The 20,997-nt window shown below is 42.4% G+C and overlaps 1 protein-coding gene across 1 annotated transcript in view; it reads right to left on the minus strand.

The window, feature by feature from the left end:
- The window catches only part of SH2D4A (SH2 domain containing 4A), a 73,085-nt gene that overhangs the window by 7,472 nt on the left and 44,616 nt on the right, over positions 1-20,997 (minus strand). Inside the window, exon 8 of the mRNA XM_082680468.1 lies at positions 15,763-15,893. Within this exon, the coding sequence (XP_082536594.1) occupies positions 15,763-15,893 (131 nt within the window). The remainder of the gene's footprint in view (positions 1-15,762; positions 15,894-20,997) is intronic.

Genomic DNA, 20,997 nt, shown 5'->3' on the forward strand with positions numbered 1-20,997 from the left:
AGGGGCAGGAAAAAGTGGGCTTCAGGCCAGACTAGTCTTCTGTTTGCATTTCCTGAGACAGGAGATAGACAGGTTCTAGGTTAGACATTTAAAATCAGCCTCCTGTTTGCTCTCCGCAATGGAAGTGACAACAGAAACAGTGTAAATAGCCAGACTCTGTCTCCTGTGGATGCCTGAAGATAACAGCCGTGGCAGGAACAGAGAGGGGCTAAACTTTGTGTGGGTAAGGGATCAAGAGGTCACATATGTCCCACCCTTGGGGCAAGGGAGACGCTGCACATGTCCAGAAAGCCTCCTTGGGGGTCAAAAAGGAGGGGGCACTACTCCATAATGGGTGATGCTAAGGCCGTCCCATAGGCCTCTGGGCTGGAATCCATCTTGGAAAAAAGTTGCGCACACACGTGTTAGGGAGGGTCCTAGGGCAGGGCAGGTGCGGAGAAAGAAACCAGATAATTGGCCAGAGGTAAACAGAGACCCAGAAGAACTGCCCTGTATAAGTGACTTCACCGCCTCTTTACTGCACTCCTCATTAGGGAGGACGCCCACACCCGTTCTCTCCGGGTGTGCATCTCTGCCTTGTTTCTGTCTTAACTAAACAAACTCTTTCCCTGTGTGCTCTCCCACTTGCTGTGCTGTGTCTCTAATAATAAACTTTGTACCTGTTTCTACAGTTTTTGCCTCTGTGAGAAATGCATTTTTCACTGCGGGCAAGAGCCAGGGGTGTGGTGGCTTGGATTCCTGGTTTTCATCCAGGCTCCCCAGGTTCAATTTCTGGGCAGGGAACTAAGATCTCCCTTCACGCCACCACTCCCTGCGGCCTCTGCGAGATCACTGCCACGCACAGGCACCGACGTCCTCCTGCTTCCGACCACAGCCTCTTCCACTCCATGAGGCAGCCGAATCATAGATGTAAGTGAGGCAGGGTGAATACATTTGGGTGACTTTGAAAAGTCACACAAATCAGTAATTTGTGCTTAAGACAGAAGCTTGAAAAATCCCTTTGTGAGAGATGGGTAGAATTTTGATGGCCCCCCAATTAAGAAACCTCCACTCCTCAGCAAAATAGCTGAAGGACAGATTATCGCTTATGGATGCCAGTTTCCAGGTTAATTAAGGTTTTAGCCTGAAAGAAATCTAGGGAGGCTTCTGTGAGACTTTCTCAATGCAACCCATCCAGGTATATACACTCAGCCCTGGAGGACTGTGCTGATGGAGCCTGGATGGCACACTGCAGGTATGATGGAGAAGAACAAACCTGACTCCATATTGGACCTATTCCTTTAGCTCTAACCTTTGAGCTCTGTGGCCTGTGCTTAGTCATGCAGGCTCTGCACCTTTGTAAAAAAGAATGCTGCCTATATCCTGAAATATACAGGGTAGCCCATTCTCAAGGCCCGACCTTTAAAGGTACAATGCTTTCCATTCATATAGAGATAAAAAGTTGCAGAACAGAGAATAACCTTTGTCTTGTTGTGACCTGACCTATGTGAACGTCGTGACCTATGTGGACAGCTGCAAGAACAAAGGATTCTGACACCAAGAAGCACACCACCTCCCCTTTTAGTGTAAAAGAAGCCTGAATTCTAGCTCGGGTAAGATGGTTCTTTGGGACACTAGTCCACCATCTTCTCAGTCTGCTGGCTTTCTGAATAAAGTTACTCTTCTCTGCCCCAACACCTCATCTCTCAATGTATCGGCCTGTCATGCCCTGAGCAGTATGAGCTTGGACTCGGTAACACTGGGAAGACAAAGACACAGGACTCCTCCTGGACAATCATCCCTAGGAACTTAAGTTCCAGAGAATAACTGCCTCCACAGAAATGGACAGGATTTACCCCCAATGGAGAATGAAAATTTGGAGGGTGTAGCAAATATGGAAAGAATCAAAATAGTTGCAGTATGAACTGTGTTGGTAGCCCATGGATGTTAAAAGGATTTGCTTTTTAAGTAGCTTAAAATGTAAAGTTTTAAAAAAATGTAAAGCATTTGGAGGGCACGTTCGATCATATGCCACGACAGCAAAGACATCCACAAGAAATAAATCAGGTGGAAGTATTTCATCAACAGTCTAAGCATTTCCAATTTCGGGTAAGGAAGCATAAATTACATTTCAGAGGAATAACGATCAGCTGTTGATGCATAAAGCAAGCACATGAATTATCTAACAACAACAGAAGTAACTAGAAATCTCCTAAATCAGAAATCTGTTTATGCATTTACTTCTATCTTTTTCCCACCTTCCCACTCCTAGTTCCTGCTGGCTCCTAAGCTCCTGACACTGTTGCATATTTAACAGGAGTAGGAAAATGGACGGAATGAAGAAATAGGTCTGTGGGTTTCTGGATGGACCTTCAAACTTCAGTTTTATTTATTCCTTGGCCCTTTTCTCCAAGAAGTGGTACGATTAATTACATATCTACCCACATTGAAGACTCACAGCAGGAAACAGAATGAGTGAAATGACTTTGCTCAGAGGGGTGTTAAGTCTGGCCAGGAAGGCTCCCCAGCACTTATCACCAACTGCACAAACGGTCCAGACCAAAAGGCGCTCTAATAGGGTGGCCACACGCAAGAATGAAATGGATAAAAACAAGGCTATATTCGAGGTCAAGACAGTCCTGAACTCAACATAAGCATGCGAGGAGATAAGCAGTGAGGAACAGAGAAGAAAACAATCCCTCTTAAGGAAACAAAACCAAATAGACTTAACAACTACACTACTCAGAAAATTATAAATCTAGAAAAGAGAAGACACGCTTCAGTGACCCTAGGACTCACTGCCATCTCACCACATCCTCCCTCCTAACCCCACGCTCAACCCTAACTGCTTGTTATGCTGAACTTTCCACACAGCTTTATTCCCTGTTTGTGGGGTGGCTATCCGCTGGTCCTTCCAAATTACTGTTGCCTTCTGGGGTGACCTCCAGGGCTCTAGGCTTTTAAAGGACAGGCCCTAAGTAAATACTTGAGGAAACAGCGTAGGATGGTTTGGGCAGTAATTAAGATCTATTTTGTTGAAGTGCTGCCTCTTCCTCGTATGTGACGCTGCTACTCAAGACAATACTTGGTGGTGGGGTGAGGGTGATGAGGAACAGAAAGGCAGGGAGGACAGGAGGGGTGAACTTCCAATAGGAAGCTGATTGGTTCTGCTTACAACAGAAACACTGCACCAGGCCCTAAGCACTTCACGCATGTCAGCTGACTTACTTAAAAAACAATGCCGTGGTGTAGATACTATACCCATTTACAGAGGAGAAAACACAACTGAAACCCAGTGATCCATCTTGGAGTCTGGTACTAAGCCTGCACCATACTACCTTTCCGAGCTAGGAGCTAAGAAAACTCTGTGCTGCTTTGGGGCATTAAATTTTTTAAAATCAGTTTGAGATATCATTTACATGCAATAAAATTCACCAATTTTAAGTGTGTCATAGATCAATTCTGACAAACGCATACATTTGGGTACCTACTGCCACAATCATAATAAGATTGCACTTCTGTTACTCCAAACCCTGTGGCCTTGGAGCATTTGTATGTCAAATAACTGCTTCTTGAAATCCCACCTGGAAGTGAGCAAAACAGTGTCCAGACAAAAGCGTGCTTTTCCCTTATTCTCAGAGGCAAGGATGGGGCAAGACATAGCTGAATGAGGTCTCTTTGACACTCCCATTTCACCACTGACTGTGAGACTGAGTGACCTCGTTCATTTATCAGAGAAGCAAATCTCTGTGGTATTACTGTTCACTGATTTAAACTTCACAGGTTAATAAAAAGCACCACATGGGTGTTCTCACTTGTCCTAGTGCAGATACACTGTGGCTTTGAAGTCAAATAGATCTGGGTGTGAATGCTGCCTCTGCCACCACAGGTGGGGAAAGAACCTACCATCTTAGTTCCTGGGTTCTTCTTCTATGGAGTGGGAATGAAAGTTACCTTCTTCAAGAGTGCAGTGCAATGCTTGGCCCATGTTAGCCCTCGAAATATTACAGCTCCAACAGAATACTCTGACAGTAGAATTAATAAGAGTTCAACAGTGTTACTGGACTCAAGATCAATATATAAAAACATAACTTCTTTACACCACCACCAACCAATGACATACTTTAAAAAATCTCTTTCAAAATAGAAACAAAAAATATAAGTACATACAACTAAAGTCTGGTTTGCTTTCTTTAAAGTGCATGTCATGTATGGGGAATTTATTTAATGATTTAAAAAGAAATATAAGGAGACATTTACCATGTTCACGGGTGGAAAGATATGATAACATAAAGATGGCAATTCCCTCTCCAAATTAATCTACAAATTCAATGCAATTCCATTAAAAATCCCAACGAGAGTTTTAAAACTTGACATTACCAATCAGTGGAGAAAGGAAGGACTATTTAAGGAATGATGTTGGGACAACTGGCCACCCGTATGAAAAAGGATAAATCAAGCCTCTATACCACATATCATATATAAAAATAAATTACAGGGTGGAGTCAAGATGGAGGTGTGGGAAGACGCAGACTTTGCATCTCCCCACAACTAGGGTACCTGCCCCAATGCCCAAGGAGACGAGAGGAACCCCCAAGCGAACCGGTACGATGTGGAGGGACTGAGAGGGCAAGAAAAATGGAGGCTGGACAGGACCGGTGCCCCTGAGGGGTGACTGAGAGGGGGCAGGGGTTCCCACACCTAGGGGGACCCTCAGGGGCTCAGATCGGGGGGATGCGAGCCCAGCGTTTCCCCTGCCCAGTTAGCCGGGGAAGTCTGCCTGGCTCTCAGGCCAGGTCCTACGCCTTCAGAGGTCCCCCCCCCGGGCTGGGTTGGTGCTGGGGACATAGAAGGGAGGCGGGGAGAGAACAGGAGAGGCAGGCGGGAGGGGCCCTCCAGGACCAGAGGAGTGCGAGAGGATCACAGGGCGTTTGCTCTGCCCACTGGGGCCTGGGGAGCCTGCTAAGCTCCCAAGCCGATCTCCCACCCTCTAAAGCCCACTCCAGACCACGTGGGTCCTGGGGACATAGGAGGGAGGCTGGGGAGATCAGGAGAGGCAGGTGGGAGGGGCCCTTCAGGATGCGAGGAGCAGGAGAGGAGGGTGCTTGCCCCCCAACTCGAGCCCAGGAGGCCTGCTAGGCTCCCAGGTGGGGTCCCCCACCCGCTGAAAGCAGGGGTGGGGGGCATTCCTGGGTCCCTTATGTTCCATTGAGCCTAAGCCCCACCCGTTCCCACCCCCCTACCCCCCACCTTTTCCAGCCCTGTGGGTCCTGAGCATAGGCCCCGCCCACTGCCCAAACCTCCCCCTTGCTTAGGCACCACCCTCCACAACCAAGGCCTTTTCCACCTTTTTTTTTTCCTCCTCCTCTTTTTCACTATTGTGGTTCTGTTTTACCTTCTGGTTGTTGTTTCATCTATATTTTAATTTTTATATTTTTTCTAACATAGCTGTTAGTTTCCTAGTCTAATTTTATTTTTTACATTGTTTTGTTTTGCCACCCAGTGCAGCTTGCGGGATCTTGGTTCATGAGCTGGGGGTTGGGTTGAAGCTCCTGGGGTGGGAGCTCCGAGTCCGAACCACTGGACTAACAGAGAACCTCAGACCCCAGGGAATATTCATCGGAGTGAGGTCTTTCGGAGATCCTCATCTTAGCACCAAGACCCAACTCTACCAAACAGCCTACAAACTGCAGTGTTGGAAGCCTCAGGTCAAACAACCAGTAAGACAGGAACACAATCCCAGTCATAAAACAAAGGGAAAAAAAATGAGATGCAAAAAAATATGTCACAGATGAAGGAGCAAGGTAAAAACCTACAAGACCAAAAAAATGAAGAGGAAATAGGCAATCTACCTGAAAAAGAATTCAGAGTAATGATAACAAAGGTGATCCAGAATCTTGGAAATAGAATGGAGGCATGGATTGAGAAAATACAAGAAATGTTTAACAAAGATCTAGAAGAACTAAAGAACAAACAAACAGAGATGAGCAATACAATAAGTGAAATGAGAAATACACTAGAAGGAATCAATAACAGAATTACTGAGGCAGAAGAACAAATAAGTGAGCTGGAAGACAAAATGGTGGTAATATCTGCTGAGGAGAAGAATAAAGAAAAAAGAATGAAAAGAATTGAAAACAATCTCAGAGACCTCTGGGACAACACTAAATGCACTACAGGGGTCAAATTACAGGGGTCCCAGAAGAAGAAGAGAAAAAGAAAGGGTCTGAGAAAATATTTGAAGAGATTATAGTTGAAAACTTCCCTAACATGGGAAAGGAAATAGTCACCCAAGTCCAGGAAGCACAGAGAGTCCCATATAGGATAAACCCTAGATGACACACACCAAGACACATATTAATCAAACTAACAAAAATTAAATTCAAAGAAAAAATATTAAAAGCAGCAAGGGAAAAACAAAAAATAACATTTAAAGGAATCCCTATAAGGTTGTCAGCTGATATTTCAGTAGAAACTCTGCAGGCCGGAAGGCAGTGGCAGGATATACCTAAAATGATGAAAGAGAAAAACCTACAACCAAGATTACTCTACCTGGCAAGGATCTCATTCAGATTCGATGGAGAAATCAAAAGCTTTTCAGACAAGCAAAAGCTAAGACAATTCAGCACCACCAAACTAACAACAAATACTAAAGAAACTTCTCTAGGTGGGAAACACAAGAGAAGAAAAAGACCCACAAACCCAAAACAATTAAGAAAATGGTAATAGGAACATACATATCGATAATAACCTTGAATGTAAATGGACTAAATGCCCCAACCGAAACACACAGACTGGCTGAATGGATACAAAAACAAGCCCATATATATGCTGTCTACAAGAGACCCACTTCAGACCTAGGGACACATACAGACTGAAAGTGAAGGGATGGAAAAAGATAATCCATGTAAATGAAAATCAAAAGAAAGCTGAAGTAGCAATACTCGTTATCAGATAAAATAGACTTGAAAATAAAGACTGTTACAAGGCATAGGAAGGACACTACATAATGATCAAGGGATTAATCCAAGAAGAAGATATAACAACTAAATGTTTATGTACCCAACTTAGGAGCACCTCAATACATAAGGCAAATGCTAACAACCATGAAAGGGGAAATCAACAGTAACACAATAATAGTAGGGGACTTTAACACCCCACTTACACCAATGGACAGATCCTCCAAACAGAAAATAAATAAGGAAACAGAAGCTTTAATGACACAATAGAACAGATAGATTTAATTGATATTTATAGAACATTCCACCCAAAAGTGGCAGAATATACTTTCTTCTCAAGTGCACACAGACCATTCTCCAGGAAAGATCACATCCTGGGTCACAAATCAAGCCTCCGTAAATTTAAGAAAATTGAAATCGTATCAAGCATCTTTTCTGACCACAGTGCCTATGAGATTGGAAATCAATTACAGGGAAAAAACGGTAAAAACCACAAATACATGGATGCTAAACACTGTGCTACTAAATAACCAAGAGATCACTGAAGAAATCGAATAAATAAAAAAATACATAGGGCTTCCCTGGTGGCACAGTGGTTGAGAGTCTGCCTGCTAATGCAGGGGACACAGGTTCAAGCCCTGGTCTGGGAAGATCCCACATGCCGTGGAGCACCTAGGCCTGTGAGCCACAACTACTGAGCCTGCACGTCTGGAGCCTGTGCTCCGTAACAAGACAGGCCGTGACAGTGAGAGGCCCGAGCACCACAATGAAGAGTGGCCCCCGCTTGCTGCAACTAGAGAAAGCCCTCACACAGAAACGAAGACACAATGCAGCCAAAATTAATTAATTAATTAATAATTTTTTAAAAAGAGTAGCTATTATCATCACTGAAGGGAAGTAAAAACTTTAAAAAAAATACATAGAAACAAATGACAACAAAAACACAATGACCCAAAACCTATGGGATGCAGCAAAAACAGTTCTAAGAGAGAAGTTATATCAATTCAATCTCACTTCAAGAAACAAGAAAAATCTCAAATAAACAATCTAACCCTACACCTAAAGCAAGTACAGAAAGAAGAACAAAGAAAACCCAAAGTCGGTAGAAGGAAAGAACTCATAAAGATCAGAGCAGAAATAAATGAAATAGAAATGAAGAAAACAATAGTAAAGATCAATAAAACTAAAAGCTGGTTCTTTGAGAAGATAAACAAGATTGATAAACCCTTAGCCAGACTCATCAAGAAAAAAAGGGAGAGGACTGAAATCAATTAAATTAGAAATGAAAAGGGAGAAATCACAACTGACACCACAGAAATAAAAAGGATTATAAGAGACTACTACAAACAACTATATGCCAATAAAATGGACAAACATGAAGAAATGGACAAATTCTTGGAAAGGTACAATTTTCCAAGATGGAACAAGGAAGAATTAGAAAATATAAACAGACCTATTCCAAGTAATGAAATTGAAGCTGTAATTAAAAATCTTCCAACAAACAAAATTCCAGGACCAGATGGCTTCACAGGCAAATTCTATCAAACACTTAGAGAAGAGCTAACACTGATCCTTCTGAAACTCTTCCAAAAATTTCCAGAGGGAGAAACACTCCCAAATCCATTCTATGAAGCCATCATCACCCTGATACCAAAACCAGAAAAAGACATCACAAAAAAAGAAAATTATAGACCAATATCACTGATGAACATAGAAGCAAAAATCCTGAACAAAATAGTAGCAAACAGAATCCAACAACATATTAAAAGGATCATACACCATGATCAAGTGGGATTTATCCCAGGGATGCAAGGATTCTGCAATATATGCAAATCAATCAATGTGATCCACCATATCAACAAGTTAAGGAATAAAAACCATATGATCATTTCAATAGATACAGAAAAAGCTTTTGACAAAATTCAACAACCATTTATGATAAAAACTCTACAGAAAATGGGCATAGAGGGAACCTATTTCAACATAATAAAAGCCATATATGACAAACCCACAGCAAACATCATACTCAATAGTGAAAAACTGAAAGCATTTCCACTAAGATCAGGAACAAGAGAAGGATGTTCACTCTCGCCATTCTTATTCAACATAGTTTTGGAAGTCCTAGCCATGGCAATCAGAGAAGAAAAAGAAATAAAAGGAATCCAAATTAGAAAAGAAGAAGTAAAACTCTCACCATTTGCCGATGACATGATACTATACATAGAAAGTACTAAAGATGCAACCAGAAAACTACTAGAACGAATCAATGAATTTGGTAAGGTTTCAGGATACAAAATTAATGCACAGAAATCTCTGGTATTCCTATACACTAACAACAAAAAATCAGAAAGAGAAATTATGGAAACAATCCCATTTACCACAATAACAAAGAGAAGAAAATACCTAGAAGTAAACCTAACTAAGGAGGCAAAAGACTGTACTCAGAAAACTATAAAACACTGATGAAAGAAATCAAAGATGACATAAACAGATGGAGAAATACACCATGTTCTTGGATTGGAACAATCGATATTGTGAAAATTATTATACTACCCAAAGCAATCCCTATCAAACTACCAATGGCATTCTTCATACAATTAGAACAAAAAATTTTACAATTCGTAGGGAAACACAAAAGACTCCACATAGCCAAAGCAACCTTGAGAAAGAAAAATGGAGCTGGAGGAATCAGGCTCCCTGACTTCAAACTATACTACAAAGCTACAGTAATCAAGACAGTATGGTACTGGCACAAAAACAGAAATATAGATCAATGGTATAGGATAGAAAGCCCAGAGATAAACCCATGCACATATGGGCACCTAATTTATGACAAAGGAGGCAAGAATATACAATGGAGAAAATACAGCCTCTTCAATAAGTGGTGTCGGGAATACTGGACAGCTACATGTAAAAGAATGAAATTAGAACACTCCCTAACACCATACACAAAAATAAACTCTAAATGGATTAAAGACTTAAATGTAAGGCCAGACACTATCAAACTCTTAGAGGAAAACATAGGAAAAACACTCTTTGACATAAACCACAGCAAGATCTTTTTTGACCCACCTCCTAGAGAAATGGAAATAAAAACAAAATTCAACAAATAGGACCTAATGAAACTTAAAAGCTTTTGCACAGCAAAGGAAACCATAATCAAGATGAAAAGACAACCCTCAGAATGGGAGAAAAATTTGCAAATTAAACAATGGACAAAGGATTAATCTCCAGAATATATAAACAGCTCATGGAGCTCAATATCAAAAAAACAAACAATTCAATTAAAAAATGGGCAGAAGACCTAAATAGACATTTCACCAAAGAAGACATACAGATGGCCAAGAGGCACATGAAAAGACACTCAACATCACTAATTATTAGAGAAATGCAAATCAAAAGTACAAAGAGGTATCACCTCACACCGGTCAGAATGGCCATCATCAAAAAATCTACAAACAGGGCTTTCCTGGTGGGGCAGTGGTTGAGAGTCCGCCTGCCTATGCAGGGGACACGGGTTTGTGCCCCGGTCCGGGAGGATCCCACATGCCGTGGAGCAGCTGGGCCCGTGAGCCATGGCCGCTGAGCCTGCGCGTCCGGAGCCTGTGCTCCGCAACGGGAGGGGCCGCAACAGTGACAGGCTCGCGTACAGCAAAAAAAAAAAAAAGAAGTTAAAAAATCTACAAACAATAAATGCTAGAGAGGGTGTAGAGAAAAGGGAACCCTCTTGCACTGTTGGTGGGAAGGTAAATTGATACAGCCACTATGGAGAACAGTATGGAGGTTCCTTAAAAAACTAAAAATAGAACTACCATATGACCCAGCAATCCCACTACTGGACATATACCCTGAGAAAACCATCATTCAAAAAGAGACATGCACCACAATGTTCATTGCAGCACTATTTACAATAGCCAGAACATGGAAGCAACCTAAATGTCCATCGACAGATGAATGGATAAAGAAGATGTAGCCCATATATACAATGGAATAGTACTCAGCCATAAAAAGAAACGAAACTGAGTTATTTGTAGTGAGGTGGATGGACCTAGAGTCTGTCCTACAGAGTGAAGTAAGTCAGAAAGAGAAAAACAAATACCGTATGCTAACACATATATATGGACCCTAAAAAAAAAAAATGGTTCTGAAGAACCTAGGGGCAGGACAGGAATAAAGACTCAGATGTAGAGAATGCACTTGAGGACATAGGGAGGGGGAAGGGTAAGCTGTGACAAAGTGAGAGAGTGCCATGGACATATATACACTACCAAACGTAAAATAGATAGCTAGTGGGAGGCAGCAGCATAGCACCGGGAGATCAGCTCGTGCTTTGTGACCACCTAGAGGGGTGGGATAGGGAGGGTGGGTGGGAGACACAAGAGGGAGGGGATATGGGTATATATGTATAAGTATAGCTGATTCACTTTGTTATACAGCAGCAACTAACAACAACGTAAAGCAATTATACTCCAATAAAGATGTTAAAAAAATAGTACATTAAAAAAAATCATGGTGAATAATATTTGATTTTTTTAACCAATAAAGAAGTCAATATAAGGCTTTTCATGGAAATTAATGTAAGAATTGGAAAAATAAATTCTTTATAAACTAATAAAAAAAGGCTAACTGGACAACAAATCAATGCTAATTAAATTAAGGTGGTTCCACCGCAGGCTGTTAGATTAACAAAGAAGTCTGGCAATACCACGTATGTCAAGTATATAGGAAGAAAAACTCTCAAGTATAGCTGGTGGGAGTATAACTTTGTATAATCACTTTGGAAGGCATTTGGCAATATTTAATATAATTAAAGATGCACATACCCTACCTCCCAGCATTTCCACTTCTAGATGTATACCCTGAAGAAATTATCATGAATGTCTACAATGAGACATGTTCAGGGTGTATACCACATCATTTTCCGCAATAGCAATAAAATGTACCAAATGTAGGAGAAGGGATGAATGAATAATGATATGTGTGTGTAATAAAATATATATCATCGTTAAACACAAATAAAGCATTATGTGTTTTATAGTGTGTGTATTATAAATATTTAAATAACATATATCATATAACACTGCACTACAGGTAAAATGAATGAGCCAGTCTCATTTATAAACAAAGAAAAACCCAGATAACATAATGTTGAGAGAAAACACACGTTGCAGAAGAATGTCTATAACATGATACCCATGTAAATGTTAAACACAATATTCTGTTTTATAGAAACATATATATACCTATGTTTTATATTTTTAAAATATATTTTATAGAAATACACAGGTATGCATATATATAATAAGAGTATAAAAATATGGATGGAAAGGACAGCTTCAGAAGAGTGGTTCACCCATTGGGAAGGAGAGAATGAAATAGAATCAAAAAGGGAATAAAAAAGAAGCCTTAATTCTCTCTGTCAGGATTTATTTCTTAATAAAAGCAGATGTGAAGTAAATATGGTTTTTAACATTCACTGTATCTGGAGAGTAGCTATAACATGTTTCATCACTGGCACTAGATATATTTCCCTCTGTACTGTTCTTGTTTAAAATATTTCATAATTAGAAAAATCATGTTTAGGGACCTCCTTGGTGGTCCAGTGGTTAAGAATCTGCCTGCCAATGCAGGGGACACGGGTTTGATCCCTGGTCTGGGAAGACCCCACATGCCACAGGGCAACTAAGCCCATGTGCCACAACTACTGAGTCTGCACTCTAGAGCCGTGAGCAGCAACTACTGAGCCCATGAGCCACAACTACTGAAGCCTGCATGCCTAGAGCCCGTGCTCCACAACAAGACAAGCTGCTGTAATGAGAAGCCCGTGCACCACAACAGAGTAGCCCCTGCAACTAGAGAAAACTCACGTGCAGCAAGGAAGACACAGTACAGCCAAAAAAAAAAAAGAAAGAAAGAAAAAGAAAGAAAGAAAGAAAAGAAAAATCATGTTTAAACGAGGAGAGAAAATCCTCCATAATGTGGGTGGGCCTCATCTAATCAGTTAAAAGCCTTCACAGGACAAAGACTGACCTTCCCTGAGCAAGAAAGAATCTGCCAGGGGGTGGACAGCCTCTGGATCTGAGCCACCAATCTGGCCATTCTCCCTCTGGCTGGCCTGCCCAGCAGGTTTCGGACCCACCAAGCCTGGGACAGAGATGGGGGGGTCTCTGCTCCTCTCTGCCACTGCGCTGAGTGGTGGCTGGCACTCCCTCAGGTTCTGTGCCTGGTCTTCCTCTCTTACCATCTTCCCAACTCACCCCTGGAAAGTCTCATCCCCTCCATGCTTTTAATCGTGGGCTAACGATCCAATCTATTATCTCAAGGGTTGACCCATTAATCTGATTGCCAAATGGATACTTTCACACAACGGCCCCCCAAAACATTCAAACTCATCATATCCCAAACGAGTGCACTGTCTCCCTCCCCTAAGTCCCTGCATCCTCCTGGGTTCCTGTCTCACCAACAGCGTGCAGCTTCCACCCACCCCACAAGCCAAAGGCCCAGCAGCCCTCCCTTCCCTGGTCTCCTCCTACCCAGCCCCATCCTTACCCAAAGCTAATTAAGAGAAAGGGGTGAAATAGAAACTTCTGTGGGGTGGAAGATTAGGTGGCCAAAACAGTAATTTAGGAAGGGTGATTAACGGAGTGCATGACAATGAATGGAATATGGCAAACCAATAAAGAAGAGCTTCCATGCCGCTATTTCAAAACAGGCTTCCTGATAAATAAACAATTATATTTCCAAAAGATAAGTTGTGATCCATCTTCTCTTTGTGATAGAAATGTGAAATTTTGTCTTCTTAAAACCGAAGATAATGATTTACATTGACTACCTGGCTGTGTATTTATTTATTATTACCTTATTTTATTGTATCATATTATTTGCTTTGTTTATAACTATGATGTTTGTATAAATAAAAATAATTCAATAACAATTAATAAATTATATGTAAAACTCAAGAGTCTTATTTTTCAACCAAAGCTTCAACTAGATTTTTAGTCTGACTGTGTCTTCCTAGCTTGTAGCAACTGTTTCAAACAGATCTGCCCATTGAAGTATCAGGATTTTTAGTAACACCAACACTTTGAATTTCTCACTCCCTGCTGTTAAAAAAGCTACCACCCTTTCAATCAGGGATGACAGCATCTTCTGCCCAGTGACACAGAAGCTACAAAGTGGCTGATTTCCTCACTGCTTATCTTAAAAAGGAAAAAAAAAAACAGGCAATGTGGGGCAGCGGAGTTGACCATGACAGACGGGTCACTGACCATGTTCTTTCTATTCATCTTCTGATGCTGTCGTCACTCTTTCCCCCAGTGTCTTCAGAGCAGAATGGAAAGGAAGGACCTGGTCCCGGGAGGGCTGGGCTGGGGGGCTCCTCTGGGGATGGACAATTACAAAACCTAAATCGCCAAAGAACGTGCACTTTCCAGGAAAACTAGGCTGCTGTGCTGTACCTGTAAAGGCAGCTCTTTGGCAATGAGCCTACCGCAGATAACGTGGTTCTTTTTAGAGGAGTTTGCCATGCTGTGTGTTTGGGAGCTTGTTTTTGTGGCTTTATTTATGTGTGAGACGATCCTACTGAAAAGAGAGTAAGTAGCATTAAACATAACTCAAACCGAGATACCCGTTAGGACAAGTGTGTTCCATGAGAGGATGTGATCTCTGTCTTAAAGCTGTCGTTGGGACTTCCCTGACAGTCCAGTGGTTAACCCTCCGTGCTTCCACTGCAGGGGGCACGGGTTCAATCCCTGGTTGGGGAACTAAGATCCGGCGTGCCGCACCGTGTGACCAAAAAAAAAAAAAGCTTTTGTTGTCCACGGGACCAGTGAGTCCAACCCAACCACAGACCTCGTGGAAGCCAATCGAGGCAGGAAGCCACCTCCTTCTCTTGAAGTTCAAGAAACGGAGAGGTCGGTGAGGCAGGCGCTGGGTAAACAGAGTCTTGGATGAGCCTAGCTTCGAGGGTCGAATGAAGACGTGCTTTACGAGCTGACCTCTGCTCAGCCCCCAACAGACCCACTTCGCAGCCTTAATCGCATGGGTCAACTTTTAAGTTCAAGATCACAAAGTCCCACCCCTTCCCTTAACAGATGAGGAAAGTGAGGCTCAGATAAACGGAATCACTGCGGAGAACGATGATCTGCTCAAGGTCACTCAGCCCGAGACCTTCCGGCCACCCACAGAGGCCACACCAGCCCCTCCCTGGGTGGGGGACGGATGACAGCGCCGCCATCTGGGGCCGTCCCAAGGGGCCTGCCTTCCCTCCGCCCTGAAGATAACTACTGGCCCCACACAAAAGGAGATCTTTGTTTTTTATTTTTCCATACTCCTAACAGAGAAGGATTTTTAGTTTTTATTTCAGAGGAAAAGGCTTTAGACAGTTGTGTTTCATTAAATCAATATTTGATTTCTCTTGGTTATTTTAAATATCATCTTCCTCCACACCAGAATATGAAAAAATCATGTAATAGCAATAACCAGGAGAAAATAATTTTATATTTAGTGAAGATAAGGGATGGGGGTTTCTGCTGTGATATCACTGCATTTTTCTTTTTTCTTTTAACATCTTTATTGGAGTATAATTGCTTTACAATGTGGTGGTGCCCGTCCGGGGTGATGAATCACCCCCGTGCTGGGAGCCACCGTGGCGTGGGCCTCTGGTTGTGAGACAGCAGCTCCCTGAGAAAGCCGGGAAAAGCTGCTCTGTGAGAACAAGGTCAGAGCCTCTTCGGGGGCAGCTCAGGTGAAAGGCAGCCCTGACCCTGCGTGCCTGGAGGCCGAGCCGGCTCACCCACTACCAGGGGCGGGGCCATGCACTCACCGTGGAACCATGGGGCGATGCTGTCCGAGGTGCCCAGGTAGCCGGCCCGCAGCGGGAGCTGCTCCTCCTGGAACCAGCGCACGATGTCCGCATGGGCCGAGTGGGACGCCGGCCTTGCCGCTGCCTGGTTTCTGACATTCATGAAGGGTTTCAAGTTAGATTCAACTTATTGGAAAATAATGCTTTCAAAAATCACACACACACGCAGAGAGTATAACACGTCTGAAGATCTGGCCTCGCAGCTGAGCTCACGGGGTGTGACCCTGCGCACGGCTGTCACACGGTTCCTTCAGGGCAGGGAATATAAGGGAGCAGATCTGTCACCTGCCCTTCCAGTCCTGCAGGCTAGCCATGAGCTGCTGCTGTACCGACACACAGATTTTAATTCATTTTTAATATGAATGAGAAGCTCCATTAATTAAAATTTGACAAAATGAGCATTAAAAAGTGAAATACACCCCCAGCCATATTTTCCTGGAGAGCATGTACTTGCAAAAGGAGGAAACCAGATGCAATAGAATAAACTTTCTCCCTAACACTTTCATCATTCACTTTCCTCATCTTTCTGTTGCCACTAACCTCTCTGACTTGCTTCCTTCTCTCCCATACTTTGAAGAGTTCTGCTAAAAGGCAGTCTCAGAAATAAAAAGTAAAAGCAAGAGGGGTGTTTGAAGATAGGTTAAGAGAAAGATACAGGCAGCAGAATGGATTTGAAATAAATTCAGTAGCAGAACTTAAGTCAATTTCCACTATAAAAACTAATACTGCAGTGTAACAAATGTATTCCCAAGTTCCAGGCCCACAAATTCTGAGCAGAATTCAATGTAAAAACAACAAGTTTGGATGAGCTACCGGAATATCCTGCCATGTAAATTACGTTCTTTATGCTTTTTTATGGTAACACATGCTACCAGGAGTTACATGTGACATACATGTCAGATATATACACGTGATGTATATGCATGCACATCCATACATAGCATTTTGGAGAAAACAGCTTATAATACTTGACTTTCCAAGGGAGCAGACACTGCACACACATGAGATTACATGTTAAGTTCTCCTCCTGGCCTTCAGATTAGGTTCTTTTCTTCGGGAAATCTTTGGAGGTAAAGCAGAAACTCCAAGGACAGCCTGTGTCTGTCTTTCCCTGGGCTGGCTCCTAGCTGACCTTGGTCATCACTGTTTGAAGTCCCAGCCCTGAAACCATCTGGTCTGGCCACCTCACAAAAAGCACTTCATGCAAGTGGCTTAAGTTGGAAAAAATGAGCTACTGGAGCTTAAAACATCGTCTTAAAACCCTCATTAAAAGGCACCTTCAGGGCTTCCCTGGTGGCGCAGTGGTTGAGAGTCCGCCTGCCGATGCAGGGGATACGGGTTCGTGCCCTGGTCCAGGAAGATCCCACATGCCGTGGAGCGGCTGGGCCCATGAGCCATGGCCACTGAGCCTGCGCGTCCAGAGTCCGTGCTCCGCAATGGGAGAGGCCACAACAGTAGGCCCGCGTACCGCAAAAAAAAAAAAAAGGCACCTTCATTGCTGTCAGTCACATAAGCTGTGCTCACAAAATACTGTGGGTGCGGGTGTATGACAAGCTGTATTCCACCCTTGGGGGAGCCTGGAGAGGCACATAGCCTGCGGGGACCTGAGGCCCGACACAGTGACAGGCTCGGGTGTGGGAGGCACCTGCGCAGGAGTTCACACTCCGTGCCCCAGGCACAACGTTGAGGGGCCTCTCTTGTTGTCATAAGGAAAAAATCGTTCCCCAAACTGTCACTCTGTAGAACATGGTCAGTTAGTGCTGGTCCCCAAGGCCCCAGATGGAACCTTTCAACTGAGTAAGTATAAATAATCATAGAAGAGGAAATGGTCCACCTCCTGCTTCCTCTGAGGACAGAATCCACATTAGGAAAAAGCCCTGAAGATAACTACTGGCCCCACACAAAAGGAGACCTTTGTTTTTTATTTTTCCATACTCCTAACAGAGAAGGATTTTTAGTTTTTATTTCAGAGGAAAAGGCTTTAGACAGTTGTGTTTCATTAAATCAATATTTGATTTCTCTTGGTTATTTTAAATATCATCTTCCTCCACACCAGAATATGAAAAAATCATGTAATAGCAATAACCAGGAGAAAATAATTTTATATTTAGTGAAGATAAGGGATGGGGGTTTCTGCTGTGATATCACTGCATTTTTCTTTTTTCTTTTAACATCTTTATTGGAGTATAATTGCTTTACAATGTTGTTTTAGTTTCCGCTGTATAACAAAGTATATCAGCTATATGTATACATGTATCCCCATATCCCCTCCCTCCTGAGTCTCCCTCCCACCCTCCCTATCCCACCCCTCTAGGTGGTCACAAAGCACTGAGCTGATCTCCCTGTGCTATGCAGCTGCTTCCCACTAGCTATCTATTTTACATTTGGTAGTGTATATATGTCCATGCCACTCTCGCACTTCGTCCCAGCTTACCCTTCCCCCTCCCCGTGTCCTTAAGTCCACTCTCTATGTCTGCATCTTTATTCCTGTCCTGCCCATACGTTCTTCAGAAGCTTTTTTTTTTTTTTAGATTCTATATATGTGTGTTAGCATACAGTATTTGTTTTTCTCTTTCTTACTAACTTCACTCTGTATGACAGATTCTAGGTCCATCCACCTCACTACAAATAACTCAAATTTGTTTCTTTCTATGGCTGAGTAATATTCCATTGTATATATGTGCCACATCTTCTTTAGCCATTCATCTGTCGATGGACATTTAGGTTGCTTCCATGTCCTGGCTATTGTAAATAGTGCTGCAATGAACATTTTGGTACATGTCTCTTTTTGAATGATGGCTTTCTCAGGGTATATGTCCAGTAGTGGGCTTGCTGGCTCGTATGGTAGTTTTACTTTTCGTTTTTTAAAAAACCTCCATATGGTTTTCCATAGTGGCTGTATCAATTTATATTCCCACCAACAGTGCAAGAGGGTTCCCTTTTCTCCACACCCTCTCTAGCATTTACTGTTTGTAGATTTTTTTTTTTTTTTTTTTTGCGGTACGCGGGACTCTCACTGTTGTGGCCTCTCCCATTGCGGAGCACAGGCTCCGGACGTGCAGGCTCAGCGGCCATGGCTCACGGGCCCAGCCGCTCCGCGGCATGTGGGATCTTCCCGGACCGGGGCACGAACCCGTGTCCCCTGCATCGGCAGGCGGACTCTCAACCACTGCGCCACCAGGGAAGCCCATTTGTAGATTTTTTGATGATGGCCATTCTGACCAGTGTAAGGTGATACCTCTTTGCAGTTTTGATTTGCATTTCTCTGATGATTAGTGATATTGAGCATCCTTTCATGTGTTTGTTGGCAATCCATATATCTTCTTTGGAGAAATGTCTATTTAGGTCTTCTGCCCATTTTTGGATTGGGTTTTTTGATATTGAGCTGCATGAGCCTCTTGTAAATTTTGGAGATTAGTCCTTTGTCAGTTGCTTCATTTGCAAATATTTTCTCCCATGCTGAGGGTTGTCTTTTGGTCTTGTTTATGGTTTCCTTTGCTGTGCAAAAGATTTTAAGTTTCATTAGATCCCATTTGTTTATTTTTGTTTTTATTTCCATTTCTCTAGGAGGTGGGTCAAAAAGGATCTTGCTGTGATTTATGTCATAGAGTGTTCTGCCTATGTTTTCCTCTGAGAGTTTTATAGTGTCTGGCCTTACATTTAGGTCTTTAATCCATTTAGAGTTTATTTCTGTGTATGGTGTTAGGGAGTGTTCTAATTTCATTCTAATTTCAACTGTAGCTGTCCAGTTTTCCCAGGACCACTTATTGAAAAGGCTATCTTTTCTCCATTGTATATTCTTGCTTCCTTTATCAAAGATAAGGTGACCATATGTGCGTGGGTTTATCTCTGGGCTTTCGGACCTGTTCCATTGATCTATATTTCTGTTTTTGTGCCAGTACCATACTGTCTTGATTAATGTAGCTTTGTAGTATAGTCTGAAGTCAGGAAGCCTGATTCCTCCAGCTCCATTTTCCTTTCTCAAGATTGCTTTAGCTATTTGAGGTCTTTTGTGTTTCTATACAAATTGTGCAATTTTTTGTTCTAGTTCTGTGAAAAATGCCATTGATAGTTTGATAGAGATTGCCTTGAATCTGTAGATTTCTTTGAGTAGTATAGTCATTTTCACAATGTTGATTCTTCCAAATCAAGAACATGGTATATCTCTCCATCTGTTTGTATCATCTTTAATTTCCTTCATCAGTGTCTTATAGTTTTCTGCATTCAGGTCTTTTGTCTCCTTAGGTAGGTTTATTCCTAGGTATTTTATGCTTTTTGTTGCAACGGTAAATGGGAGCGTTTCCTTAATTTCTCTTTCAGATGTTTCATCATTAGTGCATAGGAATGAAAGAGAGTTCTGTGCATTAATTTTGTATCCTGCTACTTTACCAAATTCATTGACTAGCTCTAGTAGTTTTCTGGTAGCATCTTTAGGATTCTCTATGTATAATATCACGTCATCTGCAAACAGTGACAGTTTTACTTCTTCTTTTCCAATTTGGGTCCCTTTTATTTCTTTTTCTTCTCTGATTGCTGTGGCTAAAGCTTCCAAAACTATGTTGAATAATAGTGGTGAGAGTTGGCAACTTTGTCTTGTTCCTGATCCTAGTGGAAATGGTTTCAGTTTTTCACCACTGAGAATGATGTTGGCTGTGGGTTTGCACTGTAGTTTTATTCAGGGATTTTCCAAAACAAATTGTTCTGCCTAATTCCCCCCACAGCCTAGGAGGCAAAGGGACCACCATGGCCAAATAAAGTCTTCATTTAAAAAAGAAACATTTCCAGCTGCTGCATAGCACAGGGAGATCAGCTCAATGCTTTGTGATGACCTAGAGGGGTGGGGTAGGGAGGGTGGGAGGGAGGCTCAAGAGGGAGGGGATATAGGGATGTATTTATACATATAGCTGATTCACTTTGTTGTATAGCAGAAACTAACACAACATTGTAAAGCAATTGTACTCCAATAAAGATATTAAAAAAAAAAAAAGAAAAGAAACATTTCCAAATTCTCAATCTATGAGCTTGGCTGTATATCCCAGAATGAGAATTATCATCAAATCTTTAATCCTGAGCAGAGGAAGTGTAGCTCTGCTCACGATGTGAAGCCCGGCAAGCCTGGGTTCCTACTGTGATGACCCCCCAGTTGTCCCCCCTCCCCTCACTGGCTGTCACCAGGTGGGGGTGAGCTGGGCTGGT

This window comes from Grampus griseus (assembly GCF_964374135.1).
Source record: "Grampus griseus genome assembly, chromosome: 21".
NCBI lineage: Eukaryota > Metazoa > Chordata > Mammalia > Artiodactyla > Delphinidae > Grampus > Grampus griseus.